This window comes from Lasioglossum baleicum, chromosome 3 (genome assembly GCF_051020765.1).
Source record: "Lasioglossum baleicum chromosome 3, iyLasBale1, whole genome shotgun sequence".
Taxonomy (NCBI): Eukaryota; Metazoa; Arthropoda; class Insecta; order Hymenoptera; family Halictidae; genus Lasioglossum; species Lasioglossum baleicum.
Genome location: NC_134931.1, coordinates 12,587,799 through 12,613,195, shown reverse-complemented (window position 1 = coordinate 12,613,195; position 25,397 = coordinate 12,587,799). Strand labels below are relative to the sequence as shown.

Sequence of the window (25,397 nt, the reverse complement as noted above, 5' to 3'; positions counted from 1 at the left end):
ATTATTTTCTATTTTTGCAACTCGCTTGACCGAGTAATTTCGAGCATGTTTTATTATTACTCGCCGGTTTTCAGTCTGTCCATGCACATATTTATTCTAAATAATTTTGGCTAAATTGGACATGAAAAATCACGTAGCGAATACATTAGAACATATTGAATAAATATGGAATAAATCGTGTTCTACGTGGATCATTTTAGAATGAACTCATTACATTAAAGTTACAATAAAAACTAATTTCTTGATTTTCTATGATCAACTGAAGTTGTTAGTTACTTCCATAGTCTATCAACGCATCCGCGAGGAATACATTAAAAATATTACTGAATAAATTGACGCATTTATCAGAAGGATACAGTCGAACTTCCGAGCAATTTCGAGCATGTTTTATTATTATTCGCCAATTTTCAGTCTGTCCATGCACATATTTATTTTAAATAATTTTTGCTAAACTAGACATGAAAAATCACGTGGCAAATACATTAGAATTGTAGTGTACCTTGATTATTCGCATAAACCAGAGGAATATGGAATAAATTGTGTTCTACGTGGAGCATTTTACACTGAACTAATTACAATAAAAACTAATTTCTTGATTTTCGACGATCAACTGAAGTAGTTAGTTACTTCCATAGTCTAACAAAGAAATCATCGCATCCGCGAGGAATACATTAAAAATATTACTGCATAAGTTGATGCATTTATCAGTAGGATAAGGATAGCATCGTTAAGATAATTATAATTTGCCCAACACATACAGTCGAACTTCCGAGAAACAGTCGAGGATACCGCGTTTCCGGAGTTTTCGAATTCCGTGATTCATTTAAGGAAGAAGCTACAGGTACCAGACCTCGGATGCGCCAGGATCAGTGTTCTCATTGGCTCCGTTGCCACAGGAAACGCGTAATCTTCTGCAATCTTCGGCGCTGCGCTTGGTTACAACCTTGGCGCGCCGGATATCATCGGTTGTCTCGTAAAAGGCAAAAGCGGATTTTACGTGACCGACATTGTTGTTATTATTAATGGAAAAGAAATAGAGTAATCAGTAGTAATACTAATACAAATTGCGTACGCATTAAGTATAATTTAATTATACTAACGCCAATCTAGATTTTTGAACCGGAATCGCTAACGAAGCCTTCGAAGTGCAACATAATTGAATGGGTAAACTTTAGTCGTCTGATTCGTTTTAATCTTTGTATTACATTCGTAGCGGATTTTACGGATTTATGGCAAGGATAGTTAAGTGCGATTTGAAAAAGTAGAAAGATATTTTTGAAGTTATTGAAGAGAAAAAGAAATTTCTACTTGGCACCAGCTCCTTAATTGATCATTTGTATTTTCTTTAAACAGGACATTTTCTTACTGTATAATACTACATTACTTTCTCGCTTTTCGAAGGAAATGTTTGCCTGTAATTCGATAGAAATGTCGCTAAATGGTTTATGAAACTCGCAAGATTCTTGAACTATTTTTGAGTGGCTTAATTGAATCAGCGAATTAGCTCGGTTCGATGGCTTAAAATTTTGATGTAGAGTTCCGCGTAATAACCTTAATCTCGTTGACGGCACCCGCTTTGAGAACTGCATAATGCAGCATGTCTGCGTTTTCAGCCATTCCAATTACAAGAATCAGTTATACGATTGCTTTTCTCTTACTCTGGTAAAAATAGCCTTTACTTGTTTCATGTTGTCAAGGAATGTTATTGTAATTTCATTGTTACACTGAAGTAGCGACGTCTTGAACAATCAATGCTATTTAACCCCTTGCCGTATTTCAACGAGTCACGCTCGTCATGAAGATTCTAAACAAAGCCTAATAAATATGAATGTTACGCCTTTCTTTTTAAATGAAATAAAATTTGATTCGTTTGTAATCAATATTTAAGCACCGAAATAAATGTAGCCATACAAAAAATATAAATTTTCTTTTCTCTTCTACGACATCTTGAACTGTAAAGAAAATGATCCGGCAAGGCGTTAACGATCTAATTGAAAATCTAATCTGAAAATTTTAGACTGATGTGTAATATTTGTAATGTAATAATCTTCTTTTTCGTTCCGGTAATATTTTTATATTTTGAAAAGCATTATTCAATTCTTGAATTTCGAGCGAGAAACTTCAGAAATAATTACAAAATTAATATTCTCATTTCTGCTGAGGAAGCCGTGAAATTGTAAAAATCATTCGTCTTTTTTATAAAGTGCTTGCTCGGTAGTTTTAGAGTCAAGTCGGTAATTGTTTATATTAACACATTCCTCGCTTCCTCAAAAGCGAAGGCCACTCGAAAAAGTTGGCTGCCGCAGGTTCCGTGATTAACGGGAGGATACGAATTCTAAAATTTGTTTTAAAATTCCATTAATTGACACGTTAATAAAATAAAAAAGAGAAGATGAATATTTCAACAGCATTTTTAAGTTCATTTACAATTTCATACTACACCGTCATTTTTCATTTCTCTAAGAGAAAGTAACATATTCATCGTTCGCGGAGAAACGTAATTTTACATCAATGGAAGTTAGCTTTAATTCCTGGAAAAGACGTCATTCTAACTTTATTCAATCGGATGCAATCATAGCTCTTGAAAAGATGTAATTTTATATCAGCGAAAAGCCCGCTTCTGTTCACAAAAATAAAGAGAATATTACGTCTATCGCGAATGAATTCAATCCCACCGGAAACCCGTTATATCGCAACAGTCAGTTCTCCGTTCAGGATGTATTAAAAAAGATACATAAATAAAGATCCGAACGGAACAAGCCGTCAGAGTCTCCGTAACCGTCAGTTGCGTTCGCCTTCTGGAAGGTTAGCGATTAAAACAGTCAAAGTTGTTGGAGGTTCGCAAACTTTTCCCTTCTAATAGTCCATAATTCGATCACCCGTCCATTCTTGATGTCCCGGCGAAATAAAACCTTCCTAAACGGGAGAGAGAAAAAAGCAGGAAGAGGATACATTTGGCAGGGGATATGAAGGCTCGGTATACGCAGGATAATAGGACCGTTCGCGAGGGCAGGAGATGGGAGGAGGGGGCAAAACAAGGATGCCGAAATTCAGTTTCGGGCTGGCAGGTATTCGCGTTGGCGACGGTGTCGTCTAATTAATAAAATAAATGATCCCAGCCGGTGCATCGACCCCTAGTATGTGTGTGTGTGTGTCGTTGCATCAACCGTTCGACTGAGTGACGGTGCTCCGCCACTGCCGTCGGCTAATTGTCAAATTACGAAGATCGAGAATATCTAATGGACGTCGCGCATGAGACGGCTCGTTGCGATTTTGAACCACCATCCCCCGCCGAACTCCTCCTTCTCTGCTCATCCCGTATCTCCCTACCATTTCCGGGATTCCCTATTGCGCAGGAGCTGCATAAACCCCCACCATCAGGACACTGATACACAACCCCTACCCTTTTTGCACCTGCAACCCTTAAGTCGGCTTCGAAGTTACGTCATTCGAGTCCGGGCCACCGGCAGTCGTGGTCCAACGCTTCCGCTTCCGGTTCCCGCAACCACGAGGCCCACGAGCTCTACAGCCTCGAACCTCTCTCGGTAACACCTCTTCTCTCTTCTCTATCCTGTACAAGTTAGCCTCTTCTTCTTCGACGTCGTGACTCGGCGCGGTCGCCGATGCTGTTTGCTTTATTTGCCGCTGGTTCGCTTGCCTGTTCTCCATGCTCTTTTATGGTACGCTCGCTTTTGTTGCTCGTTTTACGCTCCTCCGCGAGAGATTGCATGCGGATCGCTTAGATCCCTCGATCGCTGCAGTTCCTTGGGAAATACTCTCCCAGCAAGCTTCAAGTAAATTACTAGTTCTCGGCTTCGCTCGGCTTTTTCTGGGAACTATTCCTCTTTTCGTTTCACGTTCCCTTGGTTCTGTTGAGGAATGTAGACCGGTGCTGTTGCTTGTGCGTGTTTCCGAATTGGTTGGCTTTTGGCAGTTTCGTCGGAGTGATATTCTATGTTTGTGATCGATGGAAAAATACTCGTGGTATTTTAGACGGTACACAGACAATTCGCTGTTTGATCTTAAACGGTTCTTGACGTGAGTTTATAACTTGTAGCTTTCTTCTTGCTGAACCCGTCGACGCGGTACTGAGAACAATTTTGGAGTCATTGCCAGTGATCTAGGCTTCTTTTGTGCATAGAACTTGAAAGTATTCTTTCGTATATAAAATTAACAATCTACTTTTGAGACTTCTTGTCACGATTTCGCATAGTGTCAATATAGCCTCCACCTTCGCGCCTTATTTGAAGTCCCGCCGTCTGATTCAAACAAGCAACACGGTCGGTAAAGAAGAAGTCTTTCCCAGTTTCGAACATATTGCTATTGAACGGCAATTAGTTGAATACAAGGAACAGTAGAACTGTTAGAATTATTAGATATCAATTTTCTATTATATTGAATGAGGTCAACTGTAAACCAACAGCACACAACAGGTCTTGAGACTTCTTGAACACACACTTGCATTTTCCGCTCACGTACAACCCCAAAGCTTCTTTATTGCAATTGTTAATACAATTACGTTCCTTAAGGCGCTCGAGAGAAGCAAACTGTGAAGTAGAGACATAATTAATAACAATTGGAACTTTCTTTTCTTTATGAAACGCGAGGAAGTCTTTCTGATTATCATTCTCCGCAGAACTACAAGTCATGGGGTACTCAACAACATTACAATTTCAAATTAAAAGGCTCTCGGAGCATTGTAATTACTATCGTACGTTTCTCCTTATATAGAGCGTAAATAAATTCTGTGTAGTAATTATTTACAAAATTACAAGTCGAATTAAAACGCACTTAGCAGCTGGTTTGAATAGCTATTAAGATCTTCTCGTCTTCCGTGAACCTCGAGGATGTCTTTCTCTAAGCTGATCCCGCAACAAGTCCGACATTCGTGTAATAAAATTATGATCTGATAGGCCGGCCGAGCCCATTCATCTCAATCATGTTCCCAAGAAAGATTGACGAGCGCGAGGTAGTCCTGACCTCCGCATGGAATTCCCATTAAAATCGAATTGCGTTTATTACATATCTGATCCAGGAGATTTCAATGTGATTTCCAAGTTATTCGCGAATTAGAAAACCTGTCACGATTTCAATCGAGCAGTATCGCTAATCGTTGTTTTCTATTTTTCAGGAACCGAAGGGGATTCCAGTGTTTCGGGAAACTCGTCGAACACGCTCTTTATGCTTTTGATTGTTGCTCAGAAAGCCGTGATTTCGATACTGGCTTTCGGGCAATAATCATAATCACGAAAGAGTAGACCTCATCCTAGCTCGCAGCACCTGTTACTCGGAGATCCAGAAAACTTCAGTTGTTCCTCTTGTATGCTTGCATACCATAAATTAGAGTAACAATGCGTATTTATTACACTAAAATAATAAGGATAACGTACCGAGATATGTGATGATAATTCAACAAACTTGTAAATAGTTTTAGGAAGATATAATGGTGAGGTGCAACGAAATTGTTGTTATTGAACTTAGACACGCAAATCAGTTTTATACCTAGTTACTGTACTTTATACTAATAAGGTAGTCGACAATGAATTGTGACGATAATTCAACAAAATTGTAAATAGTTATAGGAAGATATAATGGTGAGGTGCAACGAAATTGTTGTTATTGAACTTGGACACACAAATCAGTTTTATACCTAGTTACGTTAGTTTATAATAATAGGGTAGTCTACAATGAAATGTAATTATTATTGTTATTTCAAGTTGTATACTTCGGTCCATGTGATTGTTAGTTAGTAAGCGTTGAATATTTTGTTTTATTGCGTGATTGTCATGTGTATCAAGTCAGCTGCTATTCTGCCAACATTACTATTAATACTATACTTTTGTACTGTCATTATATCGTACGATTATAAACTAGATTGTTGATGACTGTTATTTATTTGAATATATATTATTATAAACCCAGTAAAAGCTGTGCTAATAAAGTTATCCTTACCGTCAATCGCGTTATTTTATTACCAGTATAATTGTAAAACGGCGAATCACTATCGCTATTATACTATGATCCACCTTTGTAGAATGGCAAACGTTACATTACATTTATGGTATCAATATTGACTGTATTTTCATGATTCATGATTCTAATGCATTAAATACTTTACTAACACTACCATTTGTATAATCATTGCCTCTGATCCAATACGTTCCGTTCCTCACTTTTAGTACCATCATGATCGCAATTTCCGTCTCTCGCTATGAGGTATTCTAATAAATCTGTATCATTTATTATAAAAAAATTACCGTACCGTGCCGATTGAAGTGTGAGAAGCTGTAGGAAGAGGGATCGATCGAGTTTCCAGGCATTCAAGTCAAAAATAAATTGCTCGGGATTGGCGGTCCCGGCAGCGGAGCAGCGTTTAAATAAAATAAATCAGGAGTAGGTGGGGGTAAGAGGAAAAGAAGGAGAAGGGTTGTTCCATCTTTTACAATCCAGTGGGTTTATTGAATTCTATCTGCAATACTCGACCACTCCCTTCTGACGTCTTCAGTCGAATGGAATTTATTCCTTTGAAATTATAAACGCGCGCTCGACTTCCCTTCGTCATGCCCAAGTACTAATTGTTGCTTGAATCCGTTGCTCGGATCCTCCAATACTCACGATTTAATTGTACCATGGTGGACGGTTATCATTTATCTCGCGTACACTTCTATACTCTCAATTTGCCGTCTTGTTTATTTTAAGCTCGAAAGTTATATACACCGGATAGGAGTTATCATTCAGCTTACAGATGGCAATAGAGCATTTTTTTACTAAAAACGGCACGATGAAAAGAGTTTAGTTCTCATTGGTTTATTTTTCTGTATTTGTTCAGTAAAATGAAGTTAATTTTACTACTCAATAATCTTTCGAGAGTTATGTAATCCGGATAGGGATTATCATTCAGCTTACAGATGGTAATAGAGCATGTTTTAGTAAAAACGGCACGGTGGAAATAGTTTAGTTCTCCTTAGTCTATTTTTCTTACAGGTATTTGTTCAATAAATTTATGAAGTTAATTTTAGTACTCAATAATCTTTCGAAAGTTATATACACCGGATAGGGATTATCATTCAGCTTACAGATAGTAATAGAGCATGTTTTAGTAAAAACGGCACGGTGAAAACAGTTTATTTCTCATTAGTCTATTTTTCTGTATTAGTTATCAATAAATTTATGAAGTTAATGTTACTATTCAATGATATTTATTTTTATCATTTTTACCGAGATCAATCGAGCACTCAATGCTAATCTTCTATTTATCGTCAAGTTGTACTTCTTTATTAATCCTTAGCGCTCGCGTGATGATTCTGAGGAGCCACTGAAAATTCCTGTACCATTATTCAAAATATTGTTTATATTCTTAGTAGACGGCGGAACTTTATGCAAAATACAACTGTTTGCATCAACTGCAACAAAGAAGGACCAAGTAATGATTACTTTCATTCTGTAATGATGTTCATAAGCTGCAACTAATACATTGATCTTCTTAAATTTTTTAAATCTGTCCATATTGTTTTAAATTGCAACTACCCATATTTGTTATAAATGCATAAAATCCGCAGTCTAATTATATTAGATATGTTGGTATCCAATCAATTATTATTAAACATTTAGAGAATGGAAATATTCTGGGTCAGAAGAAATGTTTAATTTTCGAGTTAAAATAGCTCCGAGTGCAAAGGGTTAATATAAATGATTGTAATAAAATACATTGCAATGAAAACTTGCAAATTATTTTTCAACACCCGAACAGCCGGGCACCTTCACCAATTTACTGCAAAATTGGCAAGCTGTCCAGTCAATATAATTTCACTTTCCTTATTTATACAAATAAAAGATTTTACTTGTTTTCACTGTAAATCCTGCGCAAATTAGCCAGACAATGTAAATGTAACGTGCATCCACATAAAACCCAGAATCAACACTTTGAATATAGATTTTCACAAGTTTAAACGTAGTGCAAAGAAGATCCGCACTTTTTTCCAACCGGATAAGAAAAACGGCGCAACGGTTTCGCGAACGACCCAGACATTTCTACGATTGGTCGATAAGGATCGTTCGCATCACACGTCTTTCGATAAATCGTTTATCAGATTTCACGGAACCGAAACGGCCGGCGATCGACGTTGGGCGAAGTGGCGGGTAGGCGATGGCTCATAAAAGATTCAACGTTAATTACCGGAAATGGCCCGGCTGGAAATCCGGTTTTTATATCTTGTCCGAGCGCGATATATATATTTCTGAGTGGCGTCTCGGCCGGGAAACGGGCTCGGGTGAGAAGACGAAGAAGTTTCTCTTCTCCTCGTTGTTGGTCGTCGGGAGCAGGCGTCGAGCCCTGGACGTCGGACCAGCACGCCGTGCCGTGACGTCTCGGTGGGCGTCGATGGTTAACAGGTAACTGGTACCGACGGCCGGCGTTGCTCAAAAACTGCCAAAAAGTCGAGGCAACGAGGGTCGACAGGTGGAAACGCGGAACGCGGAGAGACGTGGGGAAATTCCTGGTGGCGCGAGACGGGTCAGGCAACGATGCATTATTTAAATTTTAAAAGCATTTCGGAGTGCCGGCTTAATTCGCCGTCTAGTTAGCCGGCCACCCTCCGCCGTTACCCCTTTTATCGCGCATGGACGACAAACAACCGTCGAAGTCGGATACAAAACATTCCGCTTACCACACTTCAACGCGACATTATGTGTGGACATGGACTCTTTTACTACCTACCCTGGTGGATACGGTCCTGTCGGCTCTGTTAACCTGATCGTTGAGCATTATTCTTATTCTTCTAACTCTTACTCGCGATTGTTCCTTTGCGATACTGTTGCGGTGTCATGCTCTTCGATCGAACTTTATTTCAATATTATTACTAGACTGCGGATTGTTATACATTTATAGAAAAATTGAGTAGATGAAATTAAAAATTGTTGAAAAATTTTGAAAATTGAAGATGTCCATATACGATCTCTCCTCTATTAAAATCATTCAGTGAAGAAATAACATTCAATTTGGTTTCTATTTCCTGCAATCGATGTAGACAATTTTTATCGTACATTAAGAAATAATAATATGTCTAAGTATTTTATGGAAGAATGATTGTTCTGAATACAAACAAAAATTGTGGACCTCGAAATCTAATACAACGTAAGAAAATATTAAAAAATAAAATCGATATCATTTTGTACTTCCTTTTTGTGAGCGAAAAAGAGCCATGTACTAATTACTGCGGTCACTGCGGATTAGAATTCGAAATACACGAGCGTAGGGAAACAAACTAATTTTTTTGTTAAAAAGACAGAAGTTTCATTTTATATTTTTATTGTATCGAAGTAGGTATCTGAATAATAATAAAACTTTCGCCTATGCAATCCAAAGCAATATAAATAATGTACAATCATGTGAACAATAGTCCTTTGGTGATCGAGATATAAGTAAAATAGTCTTATTTTTACCTTTCAGGAAGAATATTTTTCTCAAATCCTGAGATGATAAAAATATGAAAATGATTGACATGGTGTGCATTGCCAATGAGAATACAGTTTCATTGAATTGTATAAATTTATTCACAGCAAAATATTTATTTTTACGTATTTTAATCTCATTGGGAAAAAATACCGCAGTAAAAAGATTAATGCATTTAAAAACCCCGAGAAAGATTATGAAAAGATTTCAAACCTGTCAGATTTGTTAGGCATTTAAAAATTTGATCAAGAAAGATTTAGTCGACCTTTCGTTATTAATTTCGTTAAAAATGAGTTACAAACTTTTATATGACGAATGACCAGTTACTCACTCTCACTTAGTTACTCACTCAAAAGTTCATATCGATTTTTTGGCGACATGCGGAATAAATATTTGACGTCTTGTTTCCTGTTGACATTTGTTATACAGAAACATGACACAGCTTCATCAATTTTTGAACATTACAAGCTTCAAACCGCGCGAATCGAGTTTACTTAATTATGTCGATCAAAAACCATTGAGACTTTCTTTCGTTCTCCACGCTGTCAAATCGTATCACTTTAAATTTCTTGACAATCTCGATAATCTACCCTTCAGTGACATTCGTCGAAATGTAATCCCTCGATAATACTCCCGCTGACGCATCCTGAAACACAAAGCATCGTATCATGATAGCCTCTATCCCAACTAAAATGCCTGTGACACGTTTCACTGGATTTTGCACGAACTGATATCATATTTTCGCTCTGTTTAGAATAAAAATGCGGGAAATCTGGTGCACTATTGCAAAGTGACTGGATATAACTAATTCACGAACATGAAAATGTACGAGATTGAAATAAACCATGATTTAACATTTATACGATTGTATGAATCCATGCGATGTGATATCTCTATAAATGTGTGTGTGACTCTTTGGAAAAAGTAATTACTAAAATTATTATTATTATCTATTATCTAATTACTAGACTGTGAATTTTTATGCGAATTCTCACTTGCATGCATCATTTTATGAAAAATAGGATACAGGAAGAATCTCTGATTAGAAAATTGATTGTGGTAAAAATAAAATAATAATATTATTCGGTTTTATTAACCCAAAGATTTTAACAAAATCTAACAAATACGAATGTTACGCGTTTCCCTTTAGATGAAATAAAATTTGATTCGTTTGTGATCAATATTTAAGCATTAAAATAAATGTAGCCATACTTTTGCCATTATATTCTCTTGTACAACATTTTTGGGGATAAAGACCCCAAATCTTGTTTAATCACAGTTTAAATGTTACGGCAAGAGTTTAATACACACATTTTCCTGTGATTTAGAAATTTGTCATAAATGCATGAAGATCCACAATCTGCTAATTACGGTCAAGAAGCTCGAAAATTTACCCCAGAGCCGCCCCGAAATCTAAACAAACCACTCAGAGAAATGAAAATTTCCCAAACCCTCGTCCCAAGCAGGATTTTCTGGTATTTTCCGTGGGCTTTCAATAAATTGCGTCCCCGTCTCGTCGGCTACAGGGAGGTGTTGAAAATATTTTGTTTTTTGTTCTCCGCTAGTATAAAACTATATCGTCGGCGCGGTAGCTCCGGCGGCAGTCCATATTTATATAGTCAAAGCTGGTTGACAGATCGACGTTCGGTCGCGACTCGTTCGCCTTGTGCCGATGAATATTTCAGTCACTCCTGGCTTCAGCTGTCAGTCCGCGGGACAAGATGCGCGAGAAAGAGAGAGAAACGGCTGGATAAGGGGAGGCTGGAAGGGTGGATCGGATGGATCTATGTATAGAGACGTATGGCCTGGCGAACTTTCGACCTGCAATGACCCGGGCTGAATACAGACGTGTTCCCGAGTTTTCCACCTTTCGCAACGAATCCTCCACCTCACGCCCTCTGGAGCCTGCAACAACCTAATGATCGGTCTAATCCAAGGTACCAGACGATTGTCTATGAATAACAGGAAATTATATATTTACAAACGGCCGACCCGGATCGAACCACTCCACCGCGCAATCAGGATGGACCTCGCCCTGATACGTTTTTCGGTACTGCACAATTAAGCGGGTGCGTGAAAGTTTAAAATTAGTTGCCCTTTTGTAATTTTAAACGATAAAATAATACGAAGGTAAAATCGAGCTAAATATCCCCTGAAAATATATTTTTATTTTGTTTAACATTAGGTACTGCCTTTAGATTTTTAAATTAGGTACAATCCGGATGGACCTCGCACTGATACAATTTTCGGTAAAGCACAATTAAGCGGGCACTTACGTGCTAGTTTAAAATTAGTTGCCCTTTTGTAATTTTAAATGATAAAAGAACACGAACGTAAAGTCAAGATAAATATCCCCTGAATATATATTTTCATTTCATTTAACTATTAGGTACTACCATTAGTTTTTTAAATTACGTACAATCTGGACGGACTTCGTGCTGATACATTTTTCAAGTGCAAGTTTTAAATTAATTGCGATTTTGTAATTTTGAATGATAAAAGAATATCCGCCGAAAGTATATTTTCATTTTGTTTAACAATTAGGTACTGCCTCTGGTTTTGTAAGTTAGATACGCAATATATTTTCCTGTATATCAAATAAAGTATTAAAAAACATTTGACAGGAAGAATATTCACGAACTTGATCTGCATTCGATTGATGAATATTTTACCGGTATCTCGCAAACTATTGATTTTTAACTGCATATGGAACAATGCTTTCTACGCAGTTTTTGATACGCTTTTGATATTCGGAAAACACTGTTGCGCATTCAATTTGAAAAACTGAACGTAACTGAATGTTGTATGTATCTCGACAAAAACAGAAAAAAATACAATTATTGCATCTTGCAATTCTGTTGATTGAAATGTTGTTTGAAATGTTTTTTATGGGATCGATAATTACCGAGAAATTTAAAGTGATTCATTACAACCGATGCAATATAAGTATTAATTCATTGAATATTCATTACGTTTTTTGTCATTAAATGGAACTGCGAATGAGCTTCCAGTTCTTGTTTGGTTTTTTCTTTAAACTTCGTGAGGATATTTTACATTTACGACTTCAATAATAAATATAGAAATAAAATTGATAGGAGAAATTGCTGTTTTCATGAAATTTCACTATCGCGTTAAGGGTCACATCAAATCGGATAATCGAGATTATAGAATCGCCTGATACTACTTAATGAGGCACGATGTGTGTGCGATTTATCCGCCATGCATCTACGATATCATCAACGGGTTTATAAACATAATTAGGCTAGCTTTCAGATGATATCAATGATAATTAGCAAAACAACATGTGTCTGTTAATAACATTAAACGATGTAAAATAAGTATTAACACGAAAGATCGGCGCGATAACGAAAATTTAATAATTCTATGAATTATTGAAAGCAGAAGACCGGAAATGTTGCAAGAATATCGGTTGATCGGTAACGGAAGCAAATACTTTTTATAATCTGCTTTCTCTACTTATTTCTGATTGGCCTGAGAATTTTTTAACCTCCTTTCCACTTTAGCTATCCTATTATTATTTCAGAACATTGTAACTATCGAACTGTCGACATTGTTCAAACACATTTTATTTTAGAAACAGATCTGTTTCCATTAAGATAACTTGGAAAATAAAATAATATAGGTCAAGATAAAAAACCTTATCCATCATTCTCATTATAGGAGAAGGGATTAAAATTGTAATAACTTGTTTCCTGCGTTTTATAATTCACTGAACTACGCCTACTGACCAACTGGGGCATACAATGAATTTTATTCAGTAGAAAATCTATTAGTAATTTCTCGATTGCAAATATATTGGACTTCGAATGCAAATAAAAGCTTACAAAGTGTATGAACTTATCAATTACTTTTATTGCTGCGGTTCTTTATGCATTTATGAAGAAATTGGATGGGTGAAATATAAAACTGTAGAAGATTAAAAACGTTTTTAATCTAACAAAGTCGTTACGGGATGAAATCAATTTTTGTTATTCCTGCTTTCCACAATCAATGCAAAATATTTTTATTTTGCATAAAGATGCGCAGTCTAGTTATTATACTAGAAGGGATTAAAATTGTTATAACTTGTTTCCTGTGTTTTCTAATTCACTGAACTACTGAACTAATGAATTTTATTCAGCAGAAAATCTATTAATAATTTCTCGATTGCAAATATTGGACTTCGAATGCAAATAAAAGCTTACAAAGTGTATGAACTTATCAATTACTTTTATTGCTGCGGTTCTTTATGCATTTATGAAGAAATTGGATGGGTGAAATATAAAACTGTAGAAGATTAAAAACGTTTTTAATCTAACAAAGTCGTTACGGGATGAAATCAATTTTTGTTATTCCTGCTTTCCACAATCAATGCAAAATATTTTTATTTTGCATAAAGATGCGCAGTCTAGTTATTATACTAGAAGGGATTAAAATTGTTATAACTTGTTTCCTGTGTTTTCTAATTCACTGAACTACTGAACTAATGAATTTTATTCAGCAGAAAATCTATTAATAATTTCTCGATTGCAAATATTGGACTTCGAATGCAAATAAAAGCTTACAAAGTGTATGAACTTATCAATTACTTTTATTGCTGCGGTTCTTTATGCATTTATGAAGAAATTGGATGGGTGAAATATAAAACTGTAGAAGATTAAAAACGTTTTTAATCTAACAAAGTCGTTACGGGATGAAATCAATTTTTGTTATTCCTGCTTTCCACAATCAATGCAAAATATTTTTATTTTGCATAAAGATGCGCAGTCTAGTTATTATACTAGAAGGGATTAAAATTATTATAACTTGTTTCCTGTGTTTTCTAATTCACTGAACTACTGAACTAATGAATATTATTCAGCAGAAACTCTATTAATAATTTCTCGATTGCAAGTATTGGTCTTTGAATGAAGTTAAAAGGTTACAAAGTGTTTGAACTTCACGCGTGAAACCCGGATATTTTTTATTGACATTTTCCAAATGTCTACTGGGTAGGATAACTGCGTGCGTCAACTCGCGTCCATTAGTAAATATTCATGGACCGCGCGGGAATGTCGGGAATCGAGTTTCCGTAAGTAGTTTTCCGTAATACCCGCTGTGGTTTCCAAAGGAAACGTTTGGTTTCCTAATAGTCAGCCGTTTAATTATTCAATGTTTCGTCCCAATGTTCGGTCTATATCGTTTTCAATTGCAATTACTCACTTGCCAAAGTAAACGAAACAAGCAAAGTAGTTGAAATCTTCGTCTTGTTCGATAAGGAACTGCTCTCTGCTATCTGCGCTTCGAAATCAAATGTTCGGATAAATGTACATAGATTTTATAAAAGCGTCGAGATATCATGCAGTACGAAACTTATTATCTACGTTCCGAAATTAACTTTCTCTTTATCACTCTGCATTATATGAACAAATAAAATATAACCATTCGGTATGCTAATTCTTTATTAATTTTCTGCGATTTTATGCTGAATACGACTAAATACTTATTTTCAAGTTCATTATTTTAATTTAATAATGAATCTGCGTGAATTAATGCAGGAAACGAATATCATAAAACACGGGTAATAAGGTAGCAGTTTATGGAAATTCTTATTTTTATGTGCAGTTTCTGGTAAATTACTTCCACTCTAGTCATTTTTACAAACGCTAGTTTATTCGTTGAAAATTTATGAATATACGTGTCTCGTTAGTAATGCACAAAGACACCCCGAACGCTTTCTTAATTTACACACATTTCCGCAAATACTTAGTCAAATAAACTTTATTTGCTTCCGTTCGCGTACCTCTCTCTCTCTCTCTCTCTCTCTCTCTCTCTCTCTCTCTCTTCTAAGCAAACGATTAAAAAATTATTCTCTGCAATAGCCAAAAGAAATATTAGGTTGTTGCATATGAAATGTCCGATGTTAGAAGTTAGAATGCGACTCTTATAAAACGTTTCGATCAAGAGAAATGCTGTTAGTCTATTATGTAGGTCTAGTTGCTTTTATAGCTAGTTGTATAATATAGTTGTAACTTTATATCTGTTGCTTTTATAGCTAGGTATGTTTAGTGTTAATATCCTATGTTCAATTTTAATTTAGATGTATAATTTTACTTTTAAATAAAGTTTATTTCAACGTCAACCAACGCGATGACTGTCGTGTATTCCTTCTATACTGGAAAAATAACTTTTATGTGATTTTCGGTCAAAATGTGGCGATTAATTAACTTACTAGTCGTTGATGGTAAAAAAGAACTACAATATCAAGATAACAATCTTGTAAATGAAAAACGTGAATGACCATAATATCTTATTTTTACCGTAAACGTAAAACAATCAAGAAACTTGAAATTTGTAGATAGAATACATTGGGTACAAAATTGCGTTTTTTTAATGTCACTGCTAAAAATCTGACATTTCATATGCAACAACCTAATAGATATTGTTTATTAGCTAGTTGTACTAAATGGTCTTTTTCACATCGATGGGAATTAAACAAAAATGAATACGTGCCTCGTTACTAATGCACAAATTCCGAATGCTTTCTTAATTTACACAGATTTCTGCAAATACTATTAGTCAAATAAACTTTATTTGCTTCCACGTATCTCTCTCTCTCTCTTCTGGGCAAACAATTAAAAAATTATTCTCTGCAATAGCCGAAAGAAATAGATATTGCTAGCTAATTGTACTAAATGGTTCGATGGGAATTGAACGCAAACAACAAAATAAATCGAAACTCAAACGAGCTCTGTTATCAGAGAGCGCTCTTCCAGTTGACGGTTCGATAAAATGCGAAACGGTGACGTTATATGTATACACCGGTGCATCGCGTGTTGAAATTCGTTACATTGTTATAAACGCTGAAATATATACAAGTATGTCTACGTAGTTGTTGCAGGTGCTGCACCGCTCCACTCACCCCCAGCCCCCACGTAACTCGTTTGTTGTAACATTCCACAAAAGTTAAAAACTTTGTAAACTGTTCAACAAAATTGACATTTTGTATCAGGAGGGCATGAGCGTGTAAGAGCTGGTCTTTATTTTCCGCAAAAACATAGTTCGCGAACGCGCGATTTTTGTTGCCTTTCACTCGCGAATTCAAACGGCGGCGATCTTTTTCCGCATTCTTGGATCGTCTGACCGTTATAATATAGTTCCGCGAATTACATATTCTTTAAACCATATTTATCCTTTCGTTATTATATGGTTCCATAGAAAAATTCGATTTCTTCTGAGCAAAATGTAGTTACAGAAAAATCTTCTAAATTTATCTTTAATTACATTTTACATTTGAGCTTCGTTATATTTTCGTAAAATTCGTGAATTTTTATGTTAAAGAAAATGTAATATGTTGCACACGGTTGTAAACTGAAATTTTCCGCCGCGCCGGTTTCATATGCATCGCCATTTTGTTTCACCTACCTTTAGGAATATTTATGACGGAAAATATAAAAAGACGTTTATATAGACTACAAATGATTCTGTCAGTAATCATTTTCGCCATGGACGAATAATAAAAATTTTATAATCTTAGATTACAAATAAATATAATTCCAACAAAGACGAATGCTTTAATGTACAGTGTACAGGCTGTTTAATATTCAATACATTTTGTACAACAAATCTTTCGTCAAATAAATATATATATAGAGAGTGTATGTAAATATATAAAATTATATATTTAAAAATATTTGAAATGTATCTCAATAAAACATGAACTTGATAATTAATTGTGTATACATACAAATGTGTGATTAAATGTTTCCTTTCACGAAACGCTAGTTTGACATACAACCACGTGTATGTAAATATAATCACGTGGTAGTTCAACTGACTGACGTCGACAGCCCCTGCTGTACGTTGAAGCATCAACGTTTGAAATGGACGCGAATAATGAGTCGGATTTACAAAAACTGTTCACGGAATCACTAGCTAACGATAATGTTTTCATGATAGCAACAACCGTGGATACAGGTAAATACATATATGCCATTTAAATAATTAAAAATCTAAGCACGTGTTCCTTCAGAGTAACCTCTAATATATTCTAATTTTAGGATTCGAGTGGCAGGCAGTGGATGAATGCAAGGAAAAATTGAATAAAGATATTAAAATTCTTAAAGAGCGTGGGAAGATCTTCTTCAATATACATCGGAATCAATTTGCACAAGTATTTACTTTTTGCTACTATTTTCATGTGATTGATTTTAAACCATTATTTCAACAATGTTCGTACAAAACAAAACTTCAACTTTGCATATATTTAGTAACGAAATTTTCTGTGACATGTATATTATAAAAATTAATTGATCATTTTCATGTCTAGTACTTATTTAGATTCCAAATTTTGTCATTCAATAATGGGGTACAGGTCTTGTTAATTTAAAGGCATTCTGTAATTTATTTTGCATTATTTGTGATAAACGATTGATTATCAACCTTTTTTCTATATCGTCAAAGTTTTCTGGACGATTTTATTAAAAAGCAAAAGAAATATTAACGAAGTTTAAGTCCTATTCACCGGACACAAGAAATTTGTGATAACAAATTAATTAATTTTTTTTATGCCGTAGCACAATAAAATCATTATTTTATTAAACTCTGGTGTATCACAGATTCTTAACATTTCTATAATCGGAAACGAAAAATTGCATTGTCTCAGGGAACAAGATTTTTAACTAATGTTTTCTATATCTTAAACAAAAATTATCGTAATACTTTTGATTTATACACGGAGGGGAACCATTAATTTTTGATTTTTAAAAATAAAATAATACTGGGTATTTCATATTATTTTTATTAATTTCTAAAAAGTTTGTTTTAATTGTGTCTGATATCTGGATGGAAGAACTATTCTACATTACGTAAAATTATGTTACGGATATTAAATAAGAGTATTTATTGTATTAACACCACATTAATAATTGTAGGTCCAAGAATTGAGATCAATAGACAATATATTCATAGTTGCGTATGTAACAAAGTTCAAGTTCACTGAATCTGGTAAAGATGCTGATCTCCAGCTATTCAAAGATTCGGTGCATAATAGTATGAAATTAGAGAAAGGTTTGGATGCTTGGAAATGTGTAACTGGTTTCCATGGAAAACTATATCCAACTATCGAAGACTACAATGCGGCAGAAAAGGATCGTAAACCCTCAAATACACCTATCACAGTTGCAACGAATAAAGGTAGAAAAAGAGGTCAAGATCCATCCGAAACTAAAGAAGATGAACTTTTAAGATATAGAGTAACATGTGAGAGAACTGGCAACCACTCGTGTGAGTCAGGAGAGATTGCCAGGGTTATTGGTGGAGAATTACAAGATAAATATCGTTGGCTCGTGGATTTGACTACGTATTACTTAGAGATAGTTTGCAAATTAACTAATGGTGAGTTAATATAATCACAAAATCAGTTTGGTAATAAGATATAACATATATCATATTATTCACAGATGAACTTGTAACGCATCTACGTGTTACTCACGAATCTAAGCATCGTAGAAATATAACGTGCTTTGGACCGACTACTCTTAGAGCAACTGTATGTTACAATTTACTACAGTTAGCTCAACCTAAACCAGGAGATTTAATAATTGACCCAATGTGTGGTGGTGGCTCTATTCCAATAGAGGTTGAGCAACAAATTTAAGCAATTTACTTTTGTCTCTATCTGTTCATTGTAATATTCAAAGATGTTGATACCGAAAATTCTAGGCCACTTTAGTCTACTCTCAATCTTATGTTATTGGTGGCGATAATCACGTCAAAGCTATAACTAGAACAAAGTCTAATATTGATGCGTCAGCCTCTGGCTGTAAAATTGATTCAATATCCTGGAGTGCATCATATTTACCACTTAAAGATTCATATGTTGACATAGTTGTTTCAGATATGGTAATTATATTAACTATTTGAAAGATATTATTCTTATATAATTTGTTTAACTCATTAATGTTTGCTACAGCCATTTGGAAAACGAAGTGGTCGAATGGTGGACAACCGAATACTTTATAAACAATTTTTAATAGAACTAGGACGAATTCTGAAAAGATCGACGGGTCGATCGGTGCTACTTACTTATGATAGACGCAGCCTTAATATGGTATGTTTTTGAGATACAGAAAACAATATTTTTGCACAAAATTATGTTAACATTTTTCTATGCAGGCTTTACAAACAGCTGGAGATATGTTTTGGGTAACAAAAATGTTAGGTGTAAACATAGGCGGTCTAAATGCTGCTGTTTATGTTATGAAAAGGACTGACGTACTTTACGAGCTATATAAACCTAAAACTAGTAAACATATACAAACGCAAAACAAATGAAGACAGGAGCTCGTACATATATATAAATTACATATAAATATTTAATATTTTTGTTACAAGAGTTCATAAGAGTTTAATAAATCAAAACGTTTACATTTCTTGTAAAAACTTTATTGATTTATTCTCGACTATGAGGCACACTGGACATTACTTATGCTAAATAATAGTGCTCATAAGAAGAACTTTCTTCTACTGGTTTCCATATCGTGCCTTCTACCTTGTATAAGCCATTCATACTCTCCATACTTAGTATCGAAGGTTCCATGCTGCAAATACCTGAGTTTCAGAGTAAACCTTGGTCCCAACTCTCTCAATCTAGGTTTTCCTTTTCGTAAATCGAATTGATACCTACAACGTATACATGTATTACATTCTTAGACCTTTAATTTTATAGATTTAGATACTTTTGCAGACAAACAATTTTACCTATGGTGCCTGAAGAATATATAATCTCTCTGATTATGGAATGTAACAACCCTTCTACCTTTGAACTGGGGTTCGTAATGAAATAGTGCTCCTAACATTCTACCAATTGTGTAACCCAAGCGAGTAGTAAAGTTATTTAGAATAACTTCTGGTCTATGTTCTGTAATTTCTTTATGACTACGTCTCAATTCTGGTGTTATTTTAACATTGCTAAGTTTAAAGTATGCCGTTGGTCCATCCGGTAAATGAATGACTAACATACCATCTAAGATATTTGATAAGGAAATTAAACTTATGCAGGTAACAGTCTTAAGAGGGTAGAGACTCGTTTCCAGGTTTGCTAAGGTGCAGGATGCGCCTTCTACTTTCTCAATAATGCAAAGATGGGGTTTCCCAGTAGTCAAAAATGCTAAATAAAATATCAATTTACATCATAGATGCCCTCAAAAGTATTCTTTCTATGTTTACGAGGCGTATAATTTATAGACAGTGGATCTTTATGCAAAATAAGAATTTTTGACCTGAATTGCTACAAACTAAAGTGAAGCAAAATGTTATTTACTTTGTTAATATGCTTAACAGGTCTATAATGACGTAATAGTATTTTGAAATTCTTCAAATGTTTTCACTGTTTTAAAGTACGTCAGCTCATTTTTGCCATAAATGCATAAAATCTGCATAAAGCTGCCATATAGCTATTTTCATAAAGCTGCGAAAGCTACATACCGCAGAATAATCCAAATTAAGCCTTGTAAACGTAAAAATAGGACGTTTAAAGACAATTACGGTCTACATTGATCTTTTATCTAGCTTCGACTCCTGAAAAACCCCAACTTTGCATTATCAACAAATGAGAAGGTGCATCCCGTACCATCGCACTAAAAACAAGTCTACTCCCTTAAACAAAACGAAGACAGTAGAATAATATTAAATGTACGAAAAGGATACTTGGTTTACACTGATCTTCATTAATAACAACAATATCAGTGAAATTCTTAGCGATAGCGCTCTTTACCATTTTTTTCACTCCAGATCTGTTCCTATATAAAGAAATGGAGTTCGGTATTATTCTTGTCATCTCTCTGCCAAAAATTCTAGTTTTCCTTGTTGGGTTGTCGCAATATGTAATTAACACTTTCGGCTCGCACGACTGTTTATAATAAGCCGAAAATTCGTCATGCTCAAAATCAACTTTGAGTTCTTCGTTTTCTTCATCGTCAAGATTTCCAGTAATAGTGGTCTCATCTTTCTCTCTCAAACTTTCAATAGTGTGCGGTACTTGTTTCGGTCCTCCTTCTTGAATTCGTTTTTTCCTCGCTTCTTTCTTGGCTTTCGCTTTTTCTCTCATTAATTTCTGACATTTTTTATATCGCACTGCTTTGCATTTGATGTGGTTAAAATTGCTGTCAGACATTGTTGCTGAATGCAAGAAAAAAATGGCAGGTTATGGGTAACGTGACGCACGTGAGCTGCAGTGATCAGATATTGCACGGGTTTTTTCACGCATGCGCGGCGAATTTAGATCAGTAATGTAAAAGTTTGAGTCAAATGAGGTATCGTGGTCACTCCGCATATAATTTCACAAAATTTAGTTATGATTTGATTTGGGAAAATGAATATGTAACATGTGGGATATGAGTATGCCAATCAAATATTAATAATAATTTGTAGAGGTATGCGAAAACCCGAAAATATCGAGTCGGATCGAGACGAGAATTTTTTCGAGATTTCCGAAAATTATGAAATTCTCGATTATGTCGAGACAGAGATATTATAAGAATCTTGGAGAATCCGACCCGCGCAACTCGTTTCGATGTCTTCCTGACCCGTCCCGACCCGACCATCGAGATCCTTAAATTTTCGGGTTTTCGCGCATTCCTAATAATTTGCCAAAAATTCGTAGTCCGCCAATAATAGTACCCCACTACTTTTTCCACAATATATTTAGATACATTACTGCTGCGCTGAACGTGCATCCGTGCATGCGATAGAAAACTTGTCCAATATTTTATCATTGGGTGTAGTAGTAGAAAATAGTAGAAGGGAGAAATGACATTTCGCAATTGTTGCAACCGGTCAAACCGGTGCGAGCATTACACGTGATTACACGTGAAAAATGTGGTCAGATTGTTAGTTTACTGTATACAGTTTCACCTCTACAACGTCTCGATGTTCAGACGGCTAAGCGATACAGTAGGGAGGTGGGAAGAAGATTATCTATACTCCGATTGGCTATCGACTAATGCAACAGTACTATCCTCTATGGCTATATAGTCAATTGAGACCGCTGAATAAGCGAGAATTCATTATGACACATACATATACATTACAATGTACAAAGCAGTGGCGCACCCAGGAGGGGAGCCAGGGGGCAAGGGTCCCCCACCAAGAAAAAAATGTTCAGCTTCCAAAATTAAAATCGCGGAATAGCCCTGGGTACATACCGATGATAGATATTTTGGCTTAAAAAAAAGGTCATCACGCAAAACCTAGGGCTGGGTTCAACTCGGCCCCCCAAGATTACATCCTGGGTGCGCCACTGGTACAAAGTACTGAGTATTGCCAACTTACGAACATCAAGTAACAACAACAATGATTTGAAATTTTAGAAGATTTATGTTATTTAAAATATATTTATGTATATGTATCTGTACACGCGCGCGCGTGTGCATCTTTACACATAATATTTTTAGCTTAGTAAACTTAATAAATTTTTACAGTTACATTACTTTATGTACATTTAGCTATATCGTAAGCAGATAATAATTTATAAACAAAACCCAACACAAAAATTGTAACTGTACATCTTATAAATACGTTTAAAATACTTTTAGCCCCTTATGATGTCACAATTGATTGTTATGTGTGTGTGTATAATAATATAGGAATGATGATACCTTTTAAATATTCTCTAGTTCTTACATTAGTCTTTTCAGTTGAAAACTTTTAACACTATCCATAATACGAAAAAGACAACTACGGAAAATAGGAATAAATATAAAATATAATAGTGATGACTTCCTTTGGATAAACGTAATACACGTGCTACAGATCCTATTAAGGATCCACTTGTTCTTTCAAAATCGTCGTCCTATAATAATAAAGCAGTTGATCAAATGTATCTGTATAGATTTAATCACCAATTATTTGTAAAAAAAAAACTTACCATTCCCCGAAGCATTTTGTCCTGATATTGGACTTCATTTCCAATGTCGATTGACAATGATTTCAAGGCATGAATCTTGTCCTTTAAAGTATCTGCCATCCTCTCATTTTCATCTTCCAAGCCATTGTGGCTTGATGTTGATGTTAACGGTAATGGTTCGTAAGCATAACCTATTAGAAAGTCCAAATGTGTTTCAATTATAGCTGACTACAGTGAAAGTCATATTTCCATATTGGTTAACTTACTTGAATGAGCTCTCCTCATTTTATTCTCAATTTTGACGGTTGTTTATAACACTCCTACAACCGAAAACAATAGAAACTTAATGTTGTAATATAAATGTGAGTATTAAAAAATGTAATGTAAAGCATCAACAATGAACATATTAACTGGTCCTATTTGTATTGTTACAATATTCGTGGAGCATTATTTAATTATTAAAAATTAGCTTTACACCATATTTAAATAATTTCGTAAAATATGGATAGACTTTACGAGAAAAATCATAAACAGACATAACAATTTGAACTCGGGAATGGAATATGTGTAATATAATATTTTTTGATTCACAGATTCTTATTTTCAAATATTTTGAGAAATTAATTTTAATAGTTAAATAAATTGTTGATTTATGCATAAATTACATCGAAGTATAATTACAAACCCTGCAGAAAGAACTGTCAATGAGACGGTCAGTGTCAGTCAGATTGGTCAGATGTGCACGAGCAACAATTATATGTACGTCAACGTCAAACCAGAGAGTCTCTGGTCAAACAGTAGATATAACAAGAGGCGACACTCCGGGCCACTGATATCAGTGCTCCGGGCGGTACCATGGGGGTACCTTCGAAGTCGATCAGTGGCAAGCGGGAAATTTAAATCAACTAAATTTAATATTTCACTGACTCGTCGATGATTTCACTTATCTATTTGTAAACTGAATGTGTGCAGAATTCACCGCCGCAGCGGTTCTCCAAAACTATGGGCTATGGGGAACTCCTTCCTCCTGCATAGAGATAGAATAGAGAAGTATGTACTTAGTACTTACCTATTTACTTACGTTAGGTATGTACTTACATTGATTTCCTTTCTTTCCTCCAGAGGGCTATATGAACAAGAGCTTTCTCGCTAGAAAAAATTTGCCGCAGTTCCTATATAATAGTGTAGTTATATTGTGGATGTTGCAATACTTAATTGAACAAATCCATATTTAATTTTTGAATCAAAGCTGAGCGTTAGCTACTGCTATGCTTGTATAAATTTTGAAAATAAATCTAGTATTAAATTAATTGTTAATAATTATTTTTGCGTGATGACACTGATGACTATACAGTTGTGGCCAGAATGAAGTTGGTTTCAACCAGAGATGGGCAAAATTTTTATTTTAATAAAAATTCCGGGTACTGAATAAAAGATACAAAATTTTTATTCTTTATTCGGGGGCTTGAATAAAAAAGTAACTATTATTCAAAAATTATTAGAATAATTTTTTATTCACCGAGAATTTATTCAAGCTTAGAATAAAATTTTTATTCTTTATTCTTATTCTTTATTCTTATTCTTTTTTCTCGAAAATGAATAAATCCATGAATACTTTCGGCCAGCTCGAGGCTACAATGAACACGACCGACGCCCGAGGGTCGAGCCCTGAGGCCTGAGCCCAGAACACAATAGTAGTGCAATAAACACGGCCCGACAATCCCCCGGCGAGCCAGGTAGCTCGGCATGAAACCGCTAAGGAGCGAATGGTGAACTTATTTATTTTCCGTGCTACACTCACGAAAGTCACACGAGCCAATTCGTTGCGTTCTGCCGATTAAGAAAAGCCTAAACTCGACGGAATTAGGACCGTTTCTAGTGGTTTTATTAATTAAAGTATGCTCGAAATTTTTATTCTAATAACTTTCTGCCCATCACCGTGATTGTCACCGGGATTGTCGGGCCGTGTTTATTGCACCACTTGGCCAAGGCGTCCCAAGTCCCCGTCGCTTCGTCGCGCTAGCGCGGTGATGGCCAGAAAGTTATTAGAATAAAAATTTC

The 25,397-nt window shown here is 35.3% G+C and overlaps 3 protein-coding genes across 4 annotated transcripts; 1 reads left to right on the top strand and 2 right to left on the bottom strand.

The window, feature by feature from the left end:
- The first annotated feature begins 17,230 nt into the window (after window positions 1-17,230).
- LOC143207514 (tRNA (guanine(6)-N(2))-methyltransferase THUMP3) lies at window positions 17,231-19,880 on the top strand. The gene is made up of 7 exons (XM_076421085.1): window positions 17,231-17,407; window positions 17,491-17,603; window positions 18,364-18,826; window positions 18,892-19,070; window positions 19,154-19,333; window positions 19,404-19,541; window positions 19,607-19,880. Exons 1-7 carry the CDS (start codon window positions 17,314-17,316, stop codon window positions 19,763-19,765), a joined length of 1,326 nt encoding a protein of 441 aa, XP_076277200.1. The 5' UTR covers window positions 17,231-17,313; the 3' UTR covers window positions 19,766-19,880.
- On the bottom strand, window positions 19,861-22,139 carry LOC143207515 (putative ribosome production factor 1). Its single transcript, XM_076421086.1, has 3 exons — window positions 21,140-22,139; window positions 20,192-20,456; window positions 19,861-20,113 (listed from the first exon to the last, which is right to left on the bottom strand). Exons 1-3 carry the CDS (start codon window positions 21,603-21,605, stop codon window positions 19,936-19,938), a joined length of 909 nt encoding a protein of 302 aa, XP_076277201.1. The 5' UTR covers window positions 21,606-22,139; the 3' UTR covers window positions 19,861-19,935.
- A 606-nt stretch (window positions 22,140-22,745) lies between these two features.
- On the bottom strand, window positions 22,746-24,125 carry Bet1 (blocked early in transport 1). Of its 2 annotated transcripts, none has more exons than XM_076421088.1 (4): window positions 24,024-24,053; window positions 23,603-23,664; window positions 23,358-23,527; window positions 22,746-23,282 (listed from the first exon to the last, which is right to left on the bottom strand). In XM_076421088.1, the coding sequence occupies exons 2-4, from the start codon at window positions 23,619-23,621 to the stop codon at window positions 23,124-23,126; spliced, it is 348 nt and encodes a 115-aa protein (XP_076277203.1). In that variant the 5' UTR covers window positions 23,622-23,664; window positions 24,024-24,053; the 3' UTR covers window positions 22,746-23,123. The 2 variants fall into 2 exon arrangements, with proteins under 2 accessions (XP_076277203.1, XP_076277202.1); XM_076421087.1 differs by having other exon boundaries at window positions 22,770-23,282; window positions 23,603-23,656; window positions 24,022-24,125.
- Between the last annotated feature and the right edge of the window lie 1,272 nt (window positions 24,126-25,397).